Below are 19,175 nucleotides of genomic sequence, written 5' to 3' on the forward strand. Positions count from 1 at the left end.
TGAGTATGCATATGGGGAAAAGATGGTGTTGTGGAACCAAGATCAACAGGACCCACAAGAGATGTTTGTTTCTGCTTAGAGCATTGTTTGTACCACATCACATTAACAGAGTTTCTAACCTAGGACTAGAGCTGGGTGATATATTGATATATCGTCCCAAACCGGTTTGGAATCCATATTGTGATATCAGTGTCATAATTCTGAGCTGGCAGTATATTGCAAATCATGGTGTGTCCGCTATGCAGAAATCACAATGTGGGGAAAAACATGAAGCCAGCCAGTGCAGTGGTACCTCAAGTTACATACGCTTCAGGTTACACACTCCGCTAACCTAGAAATAGTGCTTCAGGTTAAGAACTTTGCTTCAGGATGAGAACAGAAATCGTGCTCTGGTGGCGCGGCGGCAACAGGAGGCCCCATTAGCTAAAGTGGTGCTTCAGGTTAAGAACAGTTTCAGGTTAAGAACGGACCTCCGGAACAAATTAAACACTTAACCCGAGGTACCACTGTACCTAGCTCCATCCTTAGTTCAGACGTTGTGATATATCAGTATATTGTGATGTTTAGCTGGTGGTACATCAAGAAGTTGAAAACCAGATATCACCCAGCCCTACCTAAGACCCATTTACCGCAGGTACTGTGATCCTTTGGGGGCAGAGCCCTGCCTCAGTGGTAGAGCATCTGCCTGGCATGCAGAAGTTCTCGGGTTCAGCCCCCTGCATCTCTACATAGGGCTGGAAGAGGTTCCCTCCCTGGAGAGCTGCTGGCAGTCAGAGTTGACAGTACTGAGCTGGGTGGCTCAATAGTCTGACTCCATAGAAGACACCTTCCTGTGTAGCTGCAATGGCGGGATGCTTGGAGGGTGTTAGTTTTGGAGCACAGAAGACGCAGGATGCAGTTTCTTAGCAGGTCTGGGTCTGTTCAGCGGCTGGAGGAGAGATTCCCTGGAAGAACGTTTGCTTCCGTGTTGCCATGGAGGAAAGGTGAGGCCCAGACCTGCGTAGCTACAGCAAGGCAGCTGCATCGCTTGCCTCCAGACCGTCCCCTGGTAAAGACATGAATCATCTCCTGCACTCAAGCATCCCTTTCTCTGCACAGCAGCTGCAAGGTGTTAAATCCTTGCTTCTGAAACAATGTCTGGAGGATTTGGGCTGTGGAGAAGCGCATAAGCTGTACCAAGCCCATCTGTGAGCTATCAGAGGCGGGGAGGCAGAATGAGTGTGGCAGGTGGGTGACAGACTTCAGGGCCTGTCATGTGCGGCGGACACAGGAGGTGGAGATGGGAAGGGCAGGAGCAGAGAGCGCAGAGCTTTCGACTCATAATAAATAGAACATCTGTCAGTCCATCGATTTCTTTGTGTCTTCCTGGCTCCACAGACGCCGTTTCCCTTCCGTTCAGTTTCTCCATCAAAACCGAAACAGTATTTAAAAGTAAAATTGTGCCTGATAGACTGTGAACATCACTGTTCATGGCAGTCAGAACAAGCCCACACAGCGTATTTAAATAACTGGATCCCTTTCACTTATAAAAATAAATAGTGTCATTTATGTAATAACATTTTAAAACCCTCTCTCTTCTTTTTTTTTAATCTATGGAGAGTTAAACGCAGCTCCCATTTTCTTTTCCTTAAAAAAAGCCCTAATATCCACCCCTCTCTATCAAATATGTGTATGTATTGAACTGTAGTTAATTCTTCCTGCACACAGAAGCCCAGTTCAGATGGAAGCATCTCAGTGAGTAAAATAAACCATGGTTTATTGGACCACGAATAACCATTGTGTTTGCATGGTCCCCTTCCCTGCTCTTTCCACCACATTTTTATGCAACACGCCTGAGGTTTGCTAAGCCAGATACACATTACTGTATATCTGAAACAGGAGCTGCTTTAAGCCCTGCCTATAAGCCAGGATTGTACAGCATGGGTTGTATTCAGTTCTACTCAAAGTAGACTCCTAAGTTAATCAAGGTCATTAACTTCAAAGGGTCTACTCTGAGTAGGACTAGCATTTGATGTGTTATTTTTATTTTTATTATTGGAAAGCAGCATCTGCAATCAATACTAACAGCGGATTACCATTTATCTATCTATGTAGCTGAGCTGAAGTCTGAAATGCAGGCTTCACAGCTCTTTCTCATAACCACTATAAGCACATATAGCTTCTGCATAATAACCACGCCAGTAAATTTCCCCGTGAGTGGCTATCAGAACAGCGCCCTTAAAACCCCCAATCAAAGAGTCAAATCACAGCTCTCTCGGTGCCACTTTCATGTTTTCCTTTCCGCCACATGCAGAATGGGGGAGGGAAGTTGATGATGTTGTTTTTAAAGCAGACCGCGAGTCTTGAGTTCAAATGCTGCCTCCAGGAGCAAGTTGGGCTTGAACTGTGCTCTTTTATTCATTTATTCGGGTGGCGGCTGCTGCTTTCGAATCCCGAGGCCGTTCCGGCCTATTTGTCAGGAGATAAACGGGAGTGTCCAACCAAGAGAAACGGCCTGTCAGTCTGATGTGCGGAGAGACGGTGGCCAAGCGCGGGGGATGATAATCCGAGGCTGGCGCTCCCTCGGGCTCCCTCTCGTCCTCCGCACCCAGCTCTTTTCGGTCCTCCTTAATTATTTAGAGTGGAAATCATTACCACGCTAAAGGGATCTAGGGAGAAGGCCATTTTGAGTGGTTTGCACGGTGGAGGCGGGGCGGGAGGGCTAGTGAGTTAAAAGGGAGGAGAGTGGCTGGGAGCCAGACTCCGATCTCCCCTGGAAAGGCTAGGTAGTGAAAGCAGGGATTGGGGGGTGGGGGTGGGGGGTAGGAGGGATGGCTGCACTCAGGACGAGATGGAGTGTCTTAAAAGGGGAGGAGGAGGGGCAGCTCTCTGCTAAGGCGATCAATAGCGCGCTTGTCCAGGCCCGCCGGGCGCTGCTGCTCTCCAAGGTCCTGAAATCCAGCGCTGCGTCCCTGCGTTACGTGCCTGCTTGCCTGCCTGATTACGAGGAAAGTCCCCGAGGGGCTGCCGCCCCCCCTCTCTCCCTCTCTCCCTCCCGCCTCGCCAAGCTGTTGCCTTTCTGTCCATCAAGCGTCAGGGGAGATGCCCCCGTCCAATCAGCGGCTTCCCTGTCGCAGGAGTCCGTGCGCCCCGGCAGCTGCGTCTTCCTTTCCCTCCCTCGCCAAACCCTCATTGAGGCAAGATGGCTCTCTGCAGAAGGAAGCATCTTTGTTTTTGAGTGAGGGGCGTGTGTGTGTGTGACAGAGAAGCTGAGAGAAAGAAGGCTGTGAAGGAGAAGGAACACGCCCCCATTCTGCAATGTAGATACACTACAGCCTTTTGCAAGGATGGGGAAGCCAGATCTGGCCCTCCACACCTTCCAGTGTGGCCCTCAGGACTCTGAAGCCACACTCCTTACCAGCCCTCACTTGCACTCTCCTCGCGAGTACTTTTGCCTGGCTGGGATGTGACCTGATCGGATAAGGATTTATGCTTGCCTAGCAGGAGGATAGAGATGGCGGTGCAGAAGCTAGCCAACTGTACAATTATATATATTTCATTTTGCCTCCCGGAATGCAGCCCTCAGGCTAAGGTTTCCCAACACTGCCGTTCTGTTGGATCCAGGCTCCTGCTTTCAAACAAAGTATTATTATTGTTATTATCAAAATTTGTATAGATGTATAGATCTCAGGGCGGTTCACAACATAAAAATTGCAATATAAAAAACACAAAACATATAATGAAAACAAGAACAAGAACAAAAACAAACCAATAACGTCAATTTCCACAATCTGCTGCACATAGTGCTGGCCACAGATGGCCTCTCAAATTGAAGGAAGAGAAATGGGGGGGGGGCACAGACATTTTCAGTGATTTTTTTTCCAGGGAGAGGATGAATTATCCCAGTTTCTTCAGGATGGGGGCTCACAATTAGCCATGGCAATATCACAGCTTTTCTCCTCCCCCCGCCCTGCCCATGCCAAGAGTCTTCTTCTTTTTGCTGCTATTGCAAGTGCTAACCATGTAGCCACCATTTTCCACCCTCCACAGTGCACTGGACCTAGCAAAGCTCAGGGCATTGTGCACTTGGGAGTGGTAGCCACCCACCCACTCACCAAAAAACATTAATATAACAAAATAAATCATGGAGAATATTCAGAGAAAATTCTGCAGTACTTTGGCTTTCTTTTTCTAAGGCTGTGAGAAAGAAGAGAGGGGTGTGTCAGAGATTATACCCCAAAAAAGCGCATTCTGAGAAACTTTAGCTCAGAATGACCTATTGCATTTCACCCCCCTGCCCAAATATCTCACATCAAAACACAATAGGCAAACCTGGGGCAACTGATCCAGAAAACCAGAGAGCCAATGAGTGAAACCGTTTATAGTTTTATCCATGTGCTCATTTTACCTAGTTCCCCCCATCTCATCATTGTATTAATCCCCCTGATGTATTTGTAAATCATCTTCATTACATCTCCTCTTGCCCTTCTCTTTGCTCTGCAAAAGGGAGCAAAGCAGTCCTTTTCAGTTTATCTCACAGGAAAGCTGGGGGTTTTCCTTTGTGTTTTGGCAAAGTTATAAAACAACAAAGAGTTTGGTAACACAGGGGTGGTAATTTTAGTTCTTCTGGAGCAAATCAGCACAGTCTTGTGATTCCTTAAAGATGAACATATTTATTAGGATGTAAGCTTTCATTCACAGTGATGGCCTACTTCATCAGACGCAATTCTTGTTCATAAAAGCATCTACTTGAATAAATGGGTCAGTCTTCCAGATGCAACAAGACTCTTTGCTGCAACAGATGAATGCAACTGCTCCCCTGGACACTGTTACTAAAGTTATAGGCAGCAGGAGACTGACTGAATTTACTTTCAAAATTACTGGGAAAAGCAACAAATGAATGAACTAATTATGAATGGATGGAAACGGAAATGAATGAAAAATAAACAATAAAAATGAATAATGGATTATTATAACCTTGTACACTTCTAAGCTTATTCAAGAGAGAAGACAAATGCCTTGGATGGCTGCCTTGAAAGATCATTTGGAAGCTCTAGCTAGCTCAGAATACAGCAGCCAGCTTATTAACAGAGACTTGTAGAGCCAACCACATCTTGCCGGAGCTTAAAGATCTGCGCTGGCTCCCAGTTTCTTTCCAGGAGGCAAAAGAAATACTGAAGCCAATTACAATAAACACAATCAATAAAAACTTTTTTAAAAATTAAGCATAGGTCTTGCAGATCCTGCGCAACTAAAAGAGGCCACAAATACTTGAAAAGCTTTCAAATTAAGGGCCAAAAGCCTGGATAAAACAGGCAAGTTTTTGCATGGATGTTTTTTGGATGTTCTTCTCACAGTTATGGAGAACGCATGAGCAGCAAAAACAGGACTGTGCCGAGTGATTCCCCCACGCCACCTTGCATCTCTCTGTCTATCCATACAGTGCAAATGCCTGGAGCAATATGGGGAGCCTTTGTGGGTGCAGGATTCTGTGATAAATCCTGGGAAACCCTGGGGTTCCAGAACATGTGGATTTCTGTACCCCAGGGGTGTGGTACCATTTTAAGCCTGAGGCTTGATTATTACTTTGTCCTTCTCAGATAATGCTTCTTGCTTGACTACGTGGAGGGCAAGGAGGGGTGAATGTGTATGTATGTGTAGTACAAAGGCGATGTTTCTTGCACTTCCTGCTTTTGCCTCTGGCTGTGCCCATCACTGGGCCTTGGGAGGTTGCCCAGAAGAGAACCTGGACCTCAGGCTGAAAAAGGGCATCCACCCCAATCTTAGGTGATGGTAGTGCAGCCTATTAAGAGATGATGATGATGATGATGATGATGATGATGATGATGATTTATACCCCACCCTCTCCAGCCAGAGCCAGGCTCAGGACGGCTAACACCAGTAAAATTACAGTGGTACCTCGGGTTAAGTACTTAATTCGTTCCAGAGGTCTGTTCTTAACCTGAAACTGTTCTTAACCTGAAGCACCACTTTAGCTAATGGGGCCTCCTGCTGCCGCCACACCGCCAGAGCACAATTTCTGTTCTCATCCTGAAGCAAAGTTCTTAACCCGAGGTACTATTTCTGGGTTAGAGGAGTCTGTAACCTGAAGCGTATGTAACCCGAGGTACCACTGTACAGTAAAAACATAATAGGGGGAAAGACAAAAAACAATTTAAAATACAGGTTAAAATGCAATTTAAAATGCAGTCTCATTTTAAAAGTAGCCCATAGATGAAAACCATAAGGGGAGGGAAACCTAAGAGTCCGACTGAGTCCAAACCAAAGGCCAGGCGGAACAACTCTGTCTTGCAGGCCCTGCGGAAAGATGTCAAGTCCCGCAGGGCCCTAGTCTCCTGTGACAGAGCTTTCCACCAAGTCGGGGCCAGTACTGAAAAGGCCCTGGCCCTAGTTGAGACCAAGCTAACCACTTTGTGACTTGCAGATGCATTGCAGAGCTCTAGAACTTGGACCTGTTTACAGCTAGGTATAAAGTATAAAGGGACAAGTCAAAGAAAACAAATAAACTTCTCTGCGACCCATCCCCCCTGCAGGGAGGTGGGACCAATTCGGATGGTCCGCCCCCGCCACTTAATGGATCCAAATGGTTTCCAGAGAGTGGTAGGGGATGCTTTATCCCATGTTGATGGCCTTTCAGCTGATTCCCTGGTGGCCCGCTGGAATGTGGAGTTAACCAGGGCTATTGACTGTTTGGCTCCGAAGCGCCCTCTCCGATTGCATGGAGCCCGGACAGCCCCGTGGTTTTCCACGGATCTGAGGGCAATGAAACAATCGTTGAGACGGCTAGAGCACCGGTGGCGGATAACTCATTCCGAATCTGACCGGACACAGGTTAGAGCTCAACGTCGAGCCTACCAAGTGGCGATAGCGACGGCGAAGAAGAATTTCTTCACCGCCTCTATTACATCTGCAGAAAACAGCAGCAGGAGACTTTTTCAGGTGGTTCACAATTTAGCGGAACCACCTGCAACATCGGGGCCCAGTACGGGCCACATGTTCTCCTGCAATGATTTTGCAAAGTTTTTTGCAGATAAAATCGCTCAGATTCGGGAAGAAGTAGACTCCACCGTGGGAGCAGGGCCAGGGCGGGAGAGTGCAAGAGTTCTGTCTGGTCAAGTTGAGTGGGATCAATTCCAATCTGTTACCTCCGAGGATGTGGACAGGCTGCTTGGACGAGTGAAACCAACCACCTGTCTCCTGGATCCTTGCCCATCCTGGCTAATAAAAGCAAGCCGGGAAGGGCTGGGCGATGGGCTTCGTGGGGTGGTGAACGCTTCCCTCCGTGAGGGAGCCTTCCCAGACCCGCTGAAAGAGGCGGTTATTAAACCGCTTCTTAAAAAACCATCTTTAGATGTGGCCACGATGGCCAACTATCGCCCAGTCTCAAATCTTCCATTCCTGGGCAAGGTGATTGAGCGAGCGGTTGCCGAACAACTCCAGGCATGCCTGGAAGAAGCGGACCATTTGGATCCCTTCCAGTCGGGATTCAGGCCTCATCATGGGACTGAAACTGCCTTGGTCGCACTGGTTGATGATCTCCGGCGGGCTAGGGACAAAGGTGAGAGCTGTTTCCTAGTTCTGCTGGATCTCTCAGCGGCGTTCGATACCATCGACCATAGCATCCTTCTAGACCGTCTTGAGGGGCTGGGAGCTGGGGGCACTGTTATACAGTGGTTCCGCTCCTTCCTCCTGGGCCGTGTTCAGAAAGTGGTGGTGGGGGATGAGTGTTCAGACCCCTGGGCTCTCACTTGTGGGGTGCCTCAGAGTTCTGTCCTCTCCCCCATGCTTTTCAACATCTACATGCGGCCGCTGGGAGAGATCATTAGGAGGTTTGGGCTGGGTGTTCATCAGTATGCGGATGATACCCAGCTCTACCTCTCTTTTAAATCAGAACCAGTGAGGGCGGTGAAGGTCCTGTGTGAGTGTCTGGAGGCGGTTGGAGGATGGATGGCGGCTAACAGATTGAGGTTGAATCCTGACAAGACAGAAGTACTGTTTTTGGGGGACAGGAGGCGGGCAGGTGTGGAGGATTCCCTGGTCCTGAATGGGGTAACTGTGCCCCTGAAGGACCAGGTGCGCAGCCTGGGAGTCATTTTGGACTCACAGCTGTCCATGGAGGCACAGGTCAAATCTGTGTCCAGGGCAGCTGTTTACCAGCTCCATCTGGTACGTAGGCTGAGACCCTATCTGCCTGCGGACTGTCTCGCCAGAGTGGTGCATGCTCTGGTTATCTCCCGCTTGGACTACTGCAATGCGCTCTACGTGGGGCTACCTTTGAAGGTGACTCGGAAACTACAACTAATCCAGAATGCGGCAGCTAGACTGGTGACTGGGAGCAGCCGCCGAGACCATATAACACCGGTCTTGAAAGACCTGCATTGGCTCCCAGTACGTTTCCGAGCACAATTCAAAGTGTTGGTGCTGATCTTTAAAGCCCTAAACGGCCTCAGTCCAGTATACCTGAAGGAGCGTCTCCACCCCCATCATTCTGCCCGGACGCTGAGGTCCAGCGCCGAGGGCCTTCTGGCGGTTCCCTCACTGCGAGAAGCAAAGCTACAGGGAACCAGGCAGAGGGCCTTCTCGGTAGTGGCACCCGCCCTGTGGAACACCCTTCCAGCAGATGTCAAAGCGATAAACAACTACCTGACATTCAGGAGACATCTTAAGGCAGCCCTGTTCAGGGAAGTTTTTAACGTGTGATATTTTATTGTATTTTTGGTTTTTATGGAAGCCGCCCAGAGTGGCTGGGGAGGCCCAGCGAGATGGGCGGGGTATAAATAATAAATTATTATTATTATTATTATTATTATTATTAAGGATCTGAGAAGGGAGGAAGGAACTCTACCTTAGGGAATGGGGTCAATGGTGTTAAACTGTACAGGGTGGTTTTGTTGTTGTTGTTGTTGTTGTTTTTAACCGATTACACTTGCAGCAATCGTCAGTAGTTAACAAATTAGCCTTTTCTCCCTCTCTCTCGTCTTCCAGGTTCCACAATGAATGCAGCCCGGAGATCAGCCAAGGTGGACTCGGAGGTGACAGAGTCCCAGATGGAGCCGTCCCTCAATGCCACCGAAATGCCCACCAAAGAGAACGTTTTTTCTGACTTGAAAGACAAGTTCATGAACAAGCTGAGCGACCTGCCAAGTAGGTGGAGCTTGAGCACCTTCTGAGCTTACATTTCGGCTCGGAGGATGGGTCTGACGAAACGGGCTTGAAAGGGCATCGAGATATTACACAAACAATGCCTAATCTATTTGAGTCACTGGCGTTTCTTGGCCCTAAAATGAGGGTTTGGTTTTAATTTTCACACAGAGAACGCGCAAAGACTGTGTGTGTCCTCTAATTCCACACAAGTGGAGCAATGCAAGCTTGCAGAATGTACTAATGAAATACCAGTTTGTTTAACCCCTTCGTGAAGCTCTGCTTGAAAGTATATGGGCTTGGATTGGTCAAATCTCTGAAGCTAAAGGGTGTGGTGTGGATGTTATATTACCTAACAGTTTTAATGCAAAGTATACATAGCCCTGATTAGTGCACCATGGCCTAGAGATGGATGCTTTATATCTGTTCCACGTGTGGATATAACATTATAACAGTCCAGGTGCCTGTATTATTCTTCGCTAACCTAATGAGCAGAACCTTTTGAGATGTGTAATCGACAAGGAGATTTTTCTTCAGGCAGAGCTCCATGGAATTAGGTAACTCTGGAGAAAGAAGCCAGAGCTTAGGCCTGAAGGGGGAAATGGGAGGTGTCCCCCCCAAACATGACTGTGACACAAAAGCAGGAAGGCTTGCAAGGGCCTGCGAGGATACTGCCATGTGGAGGAAGAGCTTGGAAGGCTCATGGATGGATTTAGGGAAATGGCCTCACTACTAAGCTTGGGCTTATATCCTAAGCATGCTTATTAGGGAGTAAGTTCCATTTCAGCTCAGGGAACATTAGGATTCTTTTATTCAAGGACCAAAAGCAACTATAGTGGAATATCTTACAGAAGTTGCTCAAGAAGGGAAGGCTGAAAAAGTCCCCCCACCCCTGAAGTAAAGGATTTCACAATTAAATCTCAACTCCTCCAGTAATTAGGCAAACCACTGTTTCCCCTTCTGCCATGGGGGTGGGGGAATGATAATTTTGACCTGCTTTACTGGGCTGTTGTCAAAATTGTTGCATTAACTAACATGCTTTCAGAACTTAGAAGATGCACTGTATAAATATTACATCCAAAAAGAGAGAAAGGCTGTTGAACCTCACATGCCTTCTCTGCCCCTCTGTTCTGTTCCTCTCCAGTCCCGCCCTGGGCTTTGGCCACCATCCTCATAGTGGCCGGCCTCCTGCTTCTCTGCTGCTGCTTCTGCACCTGTAAGAAATGCTGTGGCAAGAGGAAGAAAGGCAAGAAAGGCAAAGATAAAGTGAAGGCCCAGATCAACATGAAGGAGGTGAAGGAACTGGGCAAGAGCTACATCGACAAGGTGAGTCAAGGCTGGCGGCTGCTTCCCTTTCTTGGCACCAGGGGAAGTCGTCGCTTTCCTAAGATATTTCTGAACTTGCACACTTGCATGCATCCATAATCCATACATAAACTGACTGTTAACTAGGGAACTACACAAAAGCTGCTATCAATTTAGCACTGCCTATTAGGCACTTGATAGAAGGACACGGGTGGTGCTGTGGGTTAAACCACAGAGCCTAGGACTTGCCGATCAGAAGGTCAGCGGTTCGAATCCCCATGATGGGGTGAGCTCCCGTTGCTCAGTCCCTGCTCCTGCCAACCTAGCAGTTTGAAAGCACGTCAAAGTGCAAGTAGATAAATAGGTCCTGCTCTGGCAGAAAGGTAAACGGCGTTTCTGTGCGCTGCTCTGGCTTGCCAGCAGCGGCTTACTCATGCTGGCCACATGACCCGGAAGCTGTACGCCGGCTCCCTCAGCCAATAAAGAGAGATGAGCGCTGCAACCCCAGAGTCGGCCACGACTGGACCTAATGGTCAGGGGTCCCTTTACCTTTACCTTATTAGGCACTTGCTTCTGTGCCTCCAAAATACATTTTATATACCTGATCAACACGTTTTAAGAATTGTAGATTTTGCTGTGTTACATACATCAACATTTCTGGGCAGATCCACACCATACCTTAAAAGCACATGCAGTTTTTTAAGGGCAGTGACAATATTAGCAGCAAGAGGGGGAACTACAGTTCCCAGGGTTCTTTTGTGGGGTGGGAAAGAGCATGGAGTACTTTAAATATATGGTGCGGCTTGCTCTCTGTCTTTGATGCTAATACTTCCCTGTTGGCTGCTCTGACCCTTCCCTCTCTCCCTCCCAGGTCCAGCCTGAGATAGAAGATTTGGATCCATCTCTGCTGCAGGAGCCCAAGGAAGAAAAGCCCCAGGAGAAGCTGGGGAAACTCCAGTACTCGCTTGATTATGACTTCCAAAGCACCCAGGTAGGGATGGTCGATGCTGCCAGCTGGGTTGGACTGGCCAGTGGTCTGATCCAAGGCAAGGTAGCTTACCTCTGTTCCTCTTAAACCTTTCCCTAGCTGGTGGTGGGCATTCTGCAAGCTGCTGACCTGCCAGCCTTGGACATTGGGGGCACCTCGGACCCTTACGTCAAAGTCTTCCTGCTCCCAGAGAAGAAGAAGAAATACGAGACCAAAGTGCACCGCAAAACCCTCAACCCCACATTCAACGAGTCCTTCACGTTTAAGGCAAGTTGTCCTCTGCATGTTCCCTCTTCCATCTTGCCCAAAGTTCCTGAGCTTGGCTGAGAATTTCTTCCCCATCTACTCCATCGCCTTCCCTTTTTACCATTGGCTTCTCCCCATACTTTGCGGATCCTCTTCTCCCTCCCCACCCTATCGCACACAGTTTTACCACTGAATCGACCAGTAGCACAGAGGCAGGGGGACGCAACATTCCCCTCAGGGCAAACTACCATGGGCCATATATCAGTGGTGGGCGGGACCAGAAGCAAAAGTGGGCAGGACAAAATGCAATTTTTTTCTTAGGACAGTAGCCAATGCCTACCCAGACACTAATACAGGACCGCCTCTGCCGGAATGCCCCACGGAGAGCCTCAAGGTCCATAAATAGCAACACCCTAGTGGTCCCGGGCCCTAAGGAAGTTAGATTGGCTTCAACCAGAGCCAGGGCCTTTTCAACTTTGGCTCCGGCCTGGTGGAACGCTCTGCCTCATGAGACCAGGGCCCTGCAGGATCTGATTTCTTTCCGCAGGGCCTGTAAGACAGAGTTGTTCCGCCTGGCCTTTGGCTTGGAGCCAATTTGATTCCCTCCCTCCCTCTCTTTCTTTTTTCTTTTCCTTCTCCTTCTGCGATGAGGCTACATTTTAATATTTTAATGTTTCAATATTTTCATGTTGTATTTTAATTTTGTTTTTAAGTTGTAATCATTCAACTTGTTTTATTATTGCTTGTTAGCCGCTCTGAGCCCGGCCTTGGCTGGGGAGGGCGGGGTATAAATAAATTAAAAAAATTATTATTATTATTATTATTAACTCCCTTCAAATCCTCCATCCAGGCAAGGAAGAAGCATCACCACAGTTGAAGGACACCTTCCAGCCAGACCAAAACACTCAAAAAGCAGAGCCTGTGAGGGGGTGTGGCCTGAGCAGAGGGGGTGGGGCCTGCTGTGAGTTCTGAGAGCCTGATAGGTCCAAAGAGTTACCTTTGACCCTCAGGTGGGAGGTTCTGCACCCTTGCGATGCCGTCTGCCATTTAATCAACCCGTTGTGTGTTTGGCCCTTAGGTCCCCTACTCGGAACTGGGCGGCAAGACCCTCGTCATGGCCGTCTATGACTTTGACCGCTTCTCCAAGCATGATGCCATTGGTGAGATACGCATCCCCATGAACACGGTGGATCTGGCCCATGTCATTGAAGAGTGGCGGGACCTGCAGTCGGCAGAGAAAGAAGAGGTAGGGATCCATCAGTGTGGACCCTCTTTCCGAAGTGCCAGACCCTGAAAGCGGGTTTGAACATCACAGTTGGGGCCCTTTACATATTATTTCGGTGAATTCTGAACTCACAGCTTATTACCCCAGATTTTGATACTTGTAGGACCCACCTCGTTTCTGTGATTGTGAGTTGTTTAAATCAGTTTTTAACATTGTGTTTTAATTGTTTAAATCAGTTTTTAACATTGTGCTTTAATTGTTGCAATTCACCCTGGGACCTTAGGGTGAAGGGCGAGTAAGACTCGTAATCTGGTGAACCAGGTTCGCTTCCCCACTCCTCCACATGCAGCTGCTGGGTGACCTTGGGCCAGTCACACTTCTCTGAAGTCTCTCAGCCCCACTCACCTCACAGAGTGTTTGTTGTGGGGGAGGAAGGGAAAGGAGAATGTTAGCCTCTTTGAGACTCCTTAGGGTAGTGATAAAGCGGGATATCAAATCCAAACTCTTCTTTTTCTTCTTCTTTTCCATAAACAGCTGACATCAGATAGCTGGGATGATTTTACTTGTGTATTTATTTACATTTATATCCAATTTATCTAACATTAATATCCCACCAAGGAGTTCAAGGCAGCACATACACCTCGCTGGCATGTGGAGTTTGTATGATTCAACATCTGGGGCTGTGAGGAGGAGACTCACATGAGTCCTGACCACAGAATTGGCATCCTGTGGATGGCTGGGAGGAGGTTGCCAACTAATCACCCACCCACCCCTTGAATATGGAGACTGGCTCTTGATGCTTCCATCCTCGCTCTAAACTAGCCCTATTTTCCTCTCTGTAGCACGAGAAGCTGGGAGACATCTGCTTTTCTCTCCGGTATGTCCCTACGGCTGGGAAGCTGACAGTTATTGTGCTAGAAGCGAAAAACCTGAAAAAAATGGACGTGGGGGGTCTTTCAGGTAAGAACTTGCCATTGTGGTAAGCTGAATCAGGACATGGCCTGGGTTGCTTTTAGTTGGAAACCTTTCCTAAAGACTTAGCTCTATGATTCTATGTTTCTATGACTAATGGGGGCATCTGTGGAAAAGACTTAATGGCTGAAGCAGATCTATAACCGGTTGTGCTGTGGTGTTATGGTTTGCTACTCTTTTTTAAATATGCATTTTTTCTTTGAAGTGCATTACAAGCATATTTTCATATTTGTGGGTCTAATTGGTGGTTGTGGTTGTTGTATACCGAATTAGAACATTGGCCCTCCCAGCTCAGTATAACCTTATCCTCGACAGACAATATTTAACTTCCACTGTTGCTGGGGAGTCACAGGTGAGGAGAGTGTTGTTGCTATGGACTCACAGCTGTCCATGGAAACGCAGGTTAATTCTGTGTCCAGGGAGGCTGTCTACCAGCTCCACATGGTGCGACGGCTGAGACCCTGCCTGCCTGAGCATTGTCTTGCCAGAGTGGTATATGCTCTGATTATCTCCCACTTTGACTACTATAATGCACTCTATGTGGGGTTATCTTTGAAGGTGATTCGGAAACTACAACTAATCCCAAATGCGGCAGCTAGACTGGTGACTGGGAGTGGCCGCCAAGACCATATAGCACTGGTCTTGAAGAGTCTGCATTGGCTCCCAGTTCATTTCCAAGCACGATTCAGTGTCGGTGCTGACCTTTAAAGGCCTAAATGACCTCTGCCCAGTATACCTGAAGGAGCGTCGTTCAGCCCAGACACTGAGGTTCAGCTCAGAGGGCCTTCTGGCGGTTCCCTCATTGCGAGAATTGAAGTTACAGGAAACTAGGCCTTCTCAGTATGTCTTACTGTCTGCTGTGGCGTGAACGCCCTCCCGTCAGATGTCAAGGAGATAAACAACTATATGACCAAATGACTTTTGAAAGACATCTAAAGGCAGCCCTTCTTAGGGAAGTTTTTAATGTTGGATGTTTTATTGTGTTTTTAATATTTTGTTGGGAACCACCCAGAGTGGCTGGGGCAACCCAGTCAGATGGGTGGCATATAAATAATAAAAAGCATAATCATCATCATGACCCCATGGGCATCTGGGTGGCCACTTAGTATGGAATCTAGGCACATATTAAAAATACTGTGAAAATGCTTTTTTTCAACGTTTTGAAAAATATATTGAATTTGCCTATAACTCACTGTTGCCATCTAGTGTCACATTTGTATATTGCACTTTACAACACACTTAAAACGTTTTATTTGCAGCTGTATAGCTGAGTCCTATGAGAACAGAGTGCTGGACTAGATGGGCTGTTGCTTTTCTTCTTATTACCAGCAGCCGCCCTCTAGGATTTCAAACAGGGCTCTCTCCCAGCCATACCTGGAGATGCCTGGAATTGAACCATGGACCTTCTGTATGCAAAGCACAGATGTTCTACTACCTCTTAGCTGTGGCCCTTCAACAGACATCAAAATCACAATTCATTAGCGGTGGGGATAATGGGAACATAGATCTTCCGCAATACATTGCATAATGGAACCCCTGTGTGATTCTGAAATATCTTTCTACTCCTATCCCAGACCCCTATGTTAAAATCCATCTCATGCAAGGAGGGAAACGTATCAAGAAGAAGAAAACAACCATTAAGAAAAACACACTGAATCCCTATTACAACGAGTCGTTCAGTTTTGAGGTGCCATTTGAACAAATCCAGGTAACCCCCCACCCTTCTCTCCACCCCCACCCCCATTTCACCCAAAGGCAGCCAATTCTGAACTAGAGATGTGTGGACAAATATTTTTTGCAATCTTGCCAGAAAGTCACTTTTTTACACTTATGCACAAGTGCTGAATTCTGCATAGGGGTTTCTGTCTGGTTAGTTTGCATCTAAGTTTGTGTATTTGTTTGGGCCCAAGTCAGGACATATTGGGCAAACTAGTTTGCTGTTTCTCGTCACTGATCCACTGCACGTTCAGATAGCTAACTGGCTTGCTATTATTATTGCCTGGGTGCTGAGCTGTTGTGGATCCTTCTTCATTCTGAGCCTTCTGGCTGTAAAAATGCTTGCACATCCTCCCCCCCCCCCCGCTCTGGATGGATTAATGATAACATTTGGAAAGACCCTAGACATATTCAGGACACTTCTTTGCTATTACAAATTATGCCAATCTCATTCTTAAAAGAATAATTGATAATCACGGTGTTCCTCATATGCTCCTGTGAGTAGAAAGAAACCCAGTCCTCAAATCACGATAGAATCTGCTAGTTCTGGGTTATGTACCAGCCTTTTCTAGATACCGCCCCCCAATTCAGTTGCAACCCTTTGAAAAGCTCCAGGCTTTAAGGAGGTAGAAAGACATAGCCTCATTAAAATTAGATGGCCCAACCTCGCCCCAGGTCAAAAATACTTAAATCTTGCCAAGTTTCCTTCTGATAATAAGGACCCAATTGTTTTGGCAAAGCGGTGGGGAGAGGGTGCAGTTTTCAGCAGAGAATGCTTAATCCTTTACCCACCAGCCACTATACACCAACAAACTGTTCACTTCCATTCACCAAGTGCTTTCCCCTAGCAATTTGGCAAAGATGCACCTGGAAGCCAAGCTGTGTGAGAGAGTAAACAATGGGAAGAGTTGTAGGTGGAAAACGGTGGGGAGGGAGAGGGTTAAGCTCGCCTATTGCTCTTCTGCTGCTGATCGTGCCTGTTTTCTCCCCTTTCACAGAAAGTCCAGGTTGTTCTGACGGTCCTGGATTATGACAAACTGGGCAAAAACGAAGCCATCGGGAAGATCTTTGTGGGCTGCAACGCCACGGGGGCCGAGCTGCGCCATTGGTCCGACATGCTGGCCAATCCTCGGAGACCCATTGCCCAGTGGCACACCCTGCAGCCTGAGGAAGAGGTGGATGTGGCGGTTGGCATAAAGACCTCTTGATGCCCCTTCCTTGTTGGCCGAAGGATCTGGCAACAGTTGCTTCTCCCGTCCAGAGCGAATGGGAGTGTGTGGTTGAGGCACCCCTGAAAATGTGCACGTGTGTGGGGAGGGGGAGAGCCTGTGAGCCTGTCTCTTCTCTCAGAGCCATTTCCTGTTGAAAAAAAAGAAACATCTCCAAGAGAGCGAAAAAAACCACCCCTCTGTTTTTTATCCACTGTGTGAAAAAAAAGAAGGAAGATTACCTAGCAGCTTAAGACAGGTTAGAGATTTACTGTAGGTTTACTATGAGGCTTACAACGCAACTTGCACAGGTTTATATTTTTGGGTTGGTTTCTCACTTGAAAGCTGAACCTTATGTGCCAGGCAGGCTGACTTTTTGACAAAGCGATCTTTACATTAACCATGCCATCTTTGGGGAAACCAGCCTCAAATAAACCTACTGTTTATCTTTTTTTACCTCTGAGTATACTATAGGTTCATTACAGGTTTCTTTAAAGGACACCATTTCATATACATTTTGGGTATTGTACTTTGGTGCCATGTTTAAAATCTAGACCTCATACATAAATCTATTGCAAACAATGCCTACAAATGTGTTTACAATAGATTTACAAAAGAGTTGCGGCAAACTCTGTTCTCTGATAATATTAACTTTTGGACACTCCATTATAATACTGATTTAGGAAGCTAGATCTTAGGTGAAAACACTGGAAATCTTTTCAAACATAGTTTGAAAATGCAACTTGACCGTGGCTCTACAAGATGCTTAAAATAGCTTTCCATTTCTGGCCACTGTGTTATGAAATATTTCAAATTTGGTCCTCCTTTGCAGTTGAAACTGCCTAAAACAGCTTCATCGGGTAAGGTTGCAAATATGCTATGTGTGGGCTTCATGTATAAAACATATTGTAGTATATCCTAATTATTTTATTACAAAATGTTCACATACTTATCTGACATATAAAAATTAGCTGTCATTGGAGAACTACTGTGGATGTGTTTACTAGCATATATTTACTATAGGGTGTCCCCTTCCCAAATTACAACAGTTTTATGGATGTTGATGTTAACAGAGATTTAAGCATCAGCCAACGTATTAAGCTGTCCATATATAGCTTATTCTACTTTATATTGACTTAATTTGGAGTTTTATAACAGTTTTGACAGAACCATGTATCTGTTTTACAGCACATGCTTTACAACTTATTTATGAAATGTTTGATATGAGTATTAGAGAAAATTTGCTATAGGCTTTATGTAGACTTAAAGCAGATTAACTACAGATTTACTAGTGATTTACTAACCAACTTAAAATAATTTTGCTATGTTACAACATGTTTACATTTTTGCTACAAGCTTAAGACTGGTTTATTATAAAACTGCAACGGGTTTACTGTTTGTTAGCAACCAGTTTGATGCATTTTATAAATGAGAAAAAAAGCATTTATCTATAGGATTTACAGCTGGTTTACAGTGGTTTCCCATGGATCGAAACATGTTTACAACACCTTTGCTGTGACAATGATACAAAATCAATTGGTTTTATAGCAAATATTCTGTAATTCTACAAACCATTGTTTAAGACCTAATCATATGCTGGGTAACTGTTTAGCAGGTACATTAATAGCTGGATTTTTACTTTTATTTTAAAAATGGGATTGCCAGCAAGCCAATGGCTTGAAATTCTGAATTGAAATACTTTTGTCCAAATCTGCAATCTGAATTCTGGGCATGACTCTGTGCTTTGGTCTTCTTTTTAATGCTTTCATGTTGCATGGAGCCAGAATAGGAAGGGAAGGCAATACTGAAATACTTAGGCCAAAACATCTGTCAAAGGCCAAGTAAGTCCACAATAAAAAAGAAAGAAGCCTAAGAATTAAAAAAGAAAGAAGGAAAAACATCCGACAAGAACTTTTGATCTTGATATTTGGACGCTCTATTTCCCTCGCACCCCACCCCAAATATTTGACAAAGCATCATTTCTGGTCTCAGTTACAATCCTTTTACCAAAGGTTTTGTGCCTACAAGTAAACATCAGTGTTGAACTGCCCACTGAACTCACAAGCAAATGAGCTTAGATAGCAAAAAGAGTTCTAAATCTGTTTCCAATGACAATTTGTAGATGAGGTCCAGTTTTCAAAGGAACACATTTTTAGGCTAAGTTACCAAGCATTTTATTCGACTCATCTATAAGCATACTTTTGCTGATGATGTCAGCAGAAAGACAAAGGCTGTAGCATTCTTGATTTCTCAGCACATTTGTCTGACTATATACTATAAAACTATAGAATTATAGTTCTGTAGTTCCTCTATGCTTTTAAAAAATATATAATTGAGGCAAAATGGCTGACTTTAACTTCTTGACCTTGGCAAC

General features: G+C 46.2%; 1 protein-coding gene across 1 annotated transcript in view; it reads left to right on the forward strand.

Annotated features, from left to right (window-relative positions):
• The window catches only part of SYT5 (synaptotagmin 5), a 30,812-nt gene extending 12,113 nt beyond the window's left edge, over positions 1–18,699 (forward strand). The window contains exons 2-9 of the mRNA XM_082197065.1: positions 8,986–9,144; positions 10,286–10,467; positions 11,318–11,437; positions 11,534–11,701; positions 12,759–12,926; positions 13,748–13,865; positions 15,452–15,585; positions 16,592–18,699. Of these exons, the coding sequence (XP_082053191.1) occupies positions 8,994–9,144; positions 10,286–10,467; positions 11,318–11,437; positions 11,534–11,701; positions 12,759–12,926; positions 13,748–13,865; positions 15,452–15,585; positions 16,592–16,801 (1,251 nt within the window). The 5' untranslated portion in view covers positions 8,986–8,993 and the 3' untranslated portion in view covers positions 16,802–18,699. The remainder of the gene's footprint in view (positions 1–8,985; positions 9,145–10,285; positions 10,468–11,317; positions 11,438–11,533; positions 11,702–12,758; positions 12,927–13,747; positions 13,866–15,451; positions 15,586–16,591) is intronic.
• Positions 18,700–19,175: the final 476 nt, after the last annotated feature.

The sequence above is a fragment of the Podarcis vaucheri genome (assembly GCF_965113315.1).
Source record: "Podarcis vaucheri genome assembly, chromosome: 13".
In the NCBI taxonomy this organism is placed as follows: domain Eukaryota; kingdom Metazoa; phylum Chordata; class Lepidosauria; order Squamata; family Lacertidae; genus Podarcis; species Podarcis vaucheri.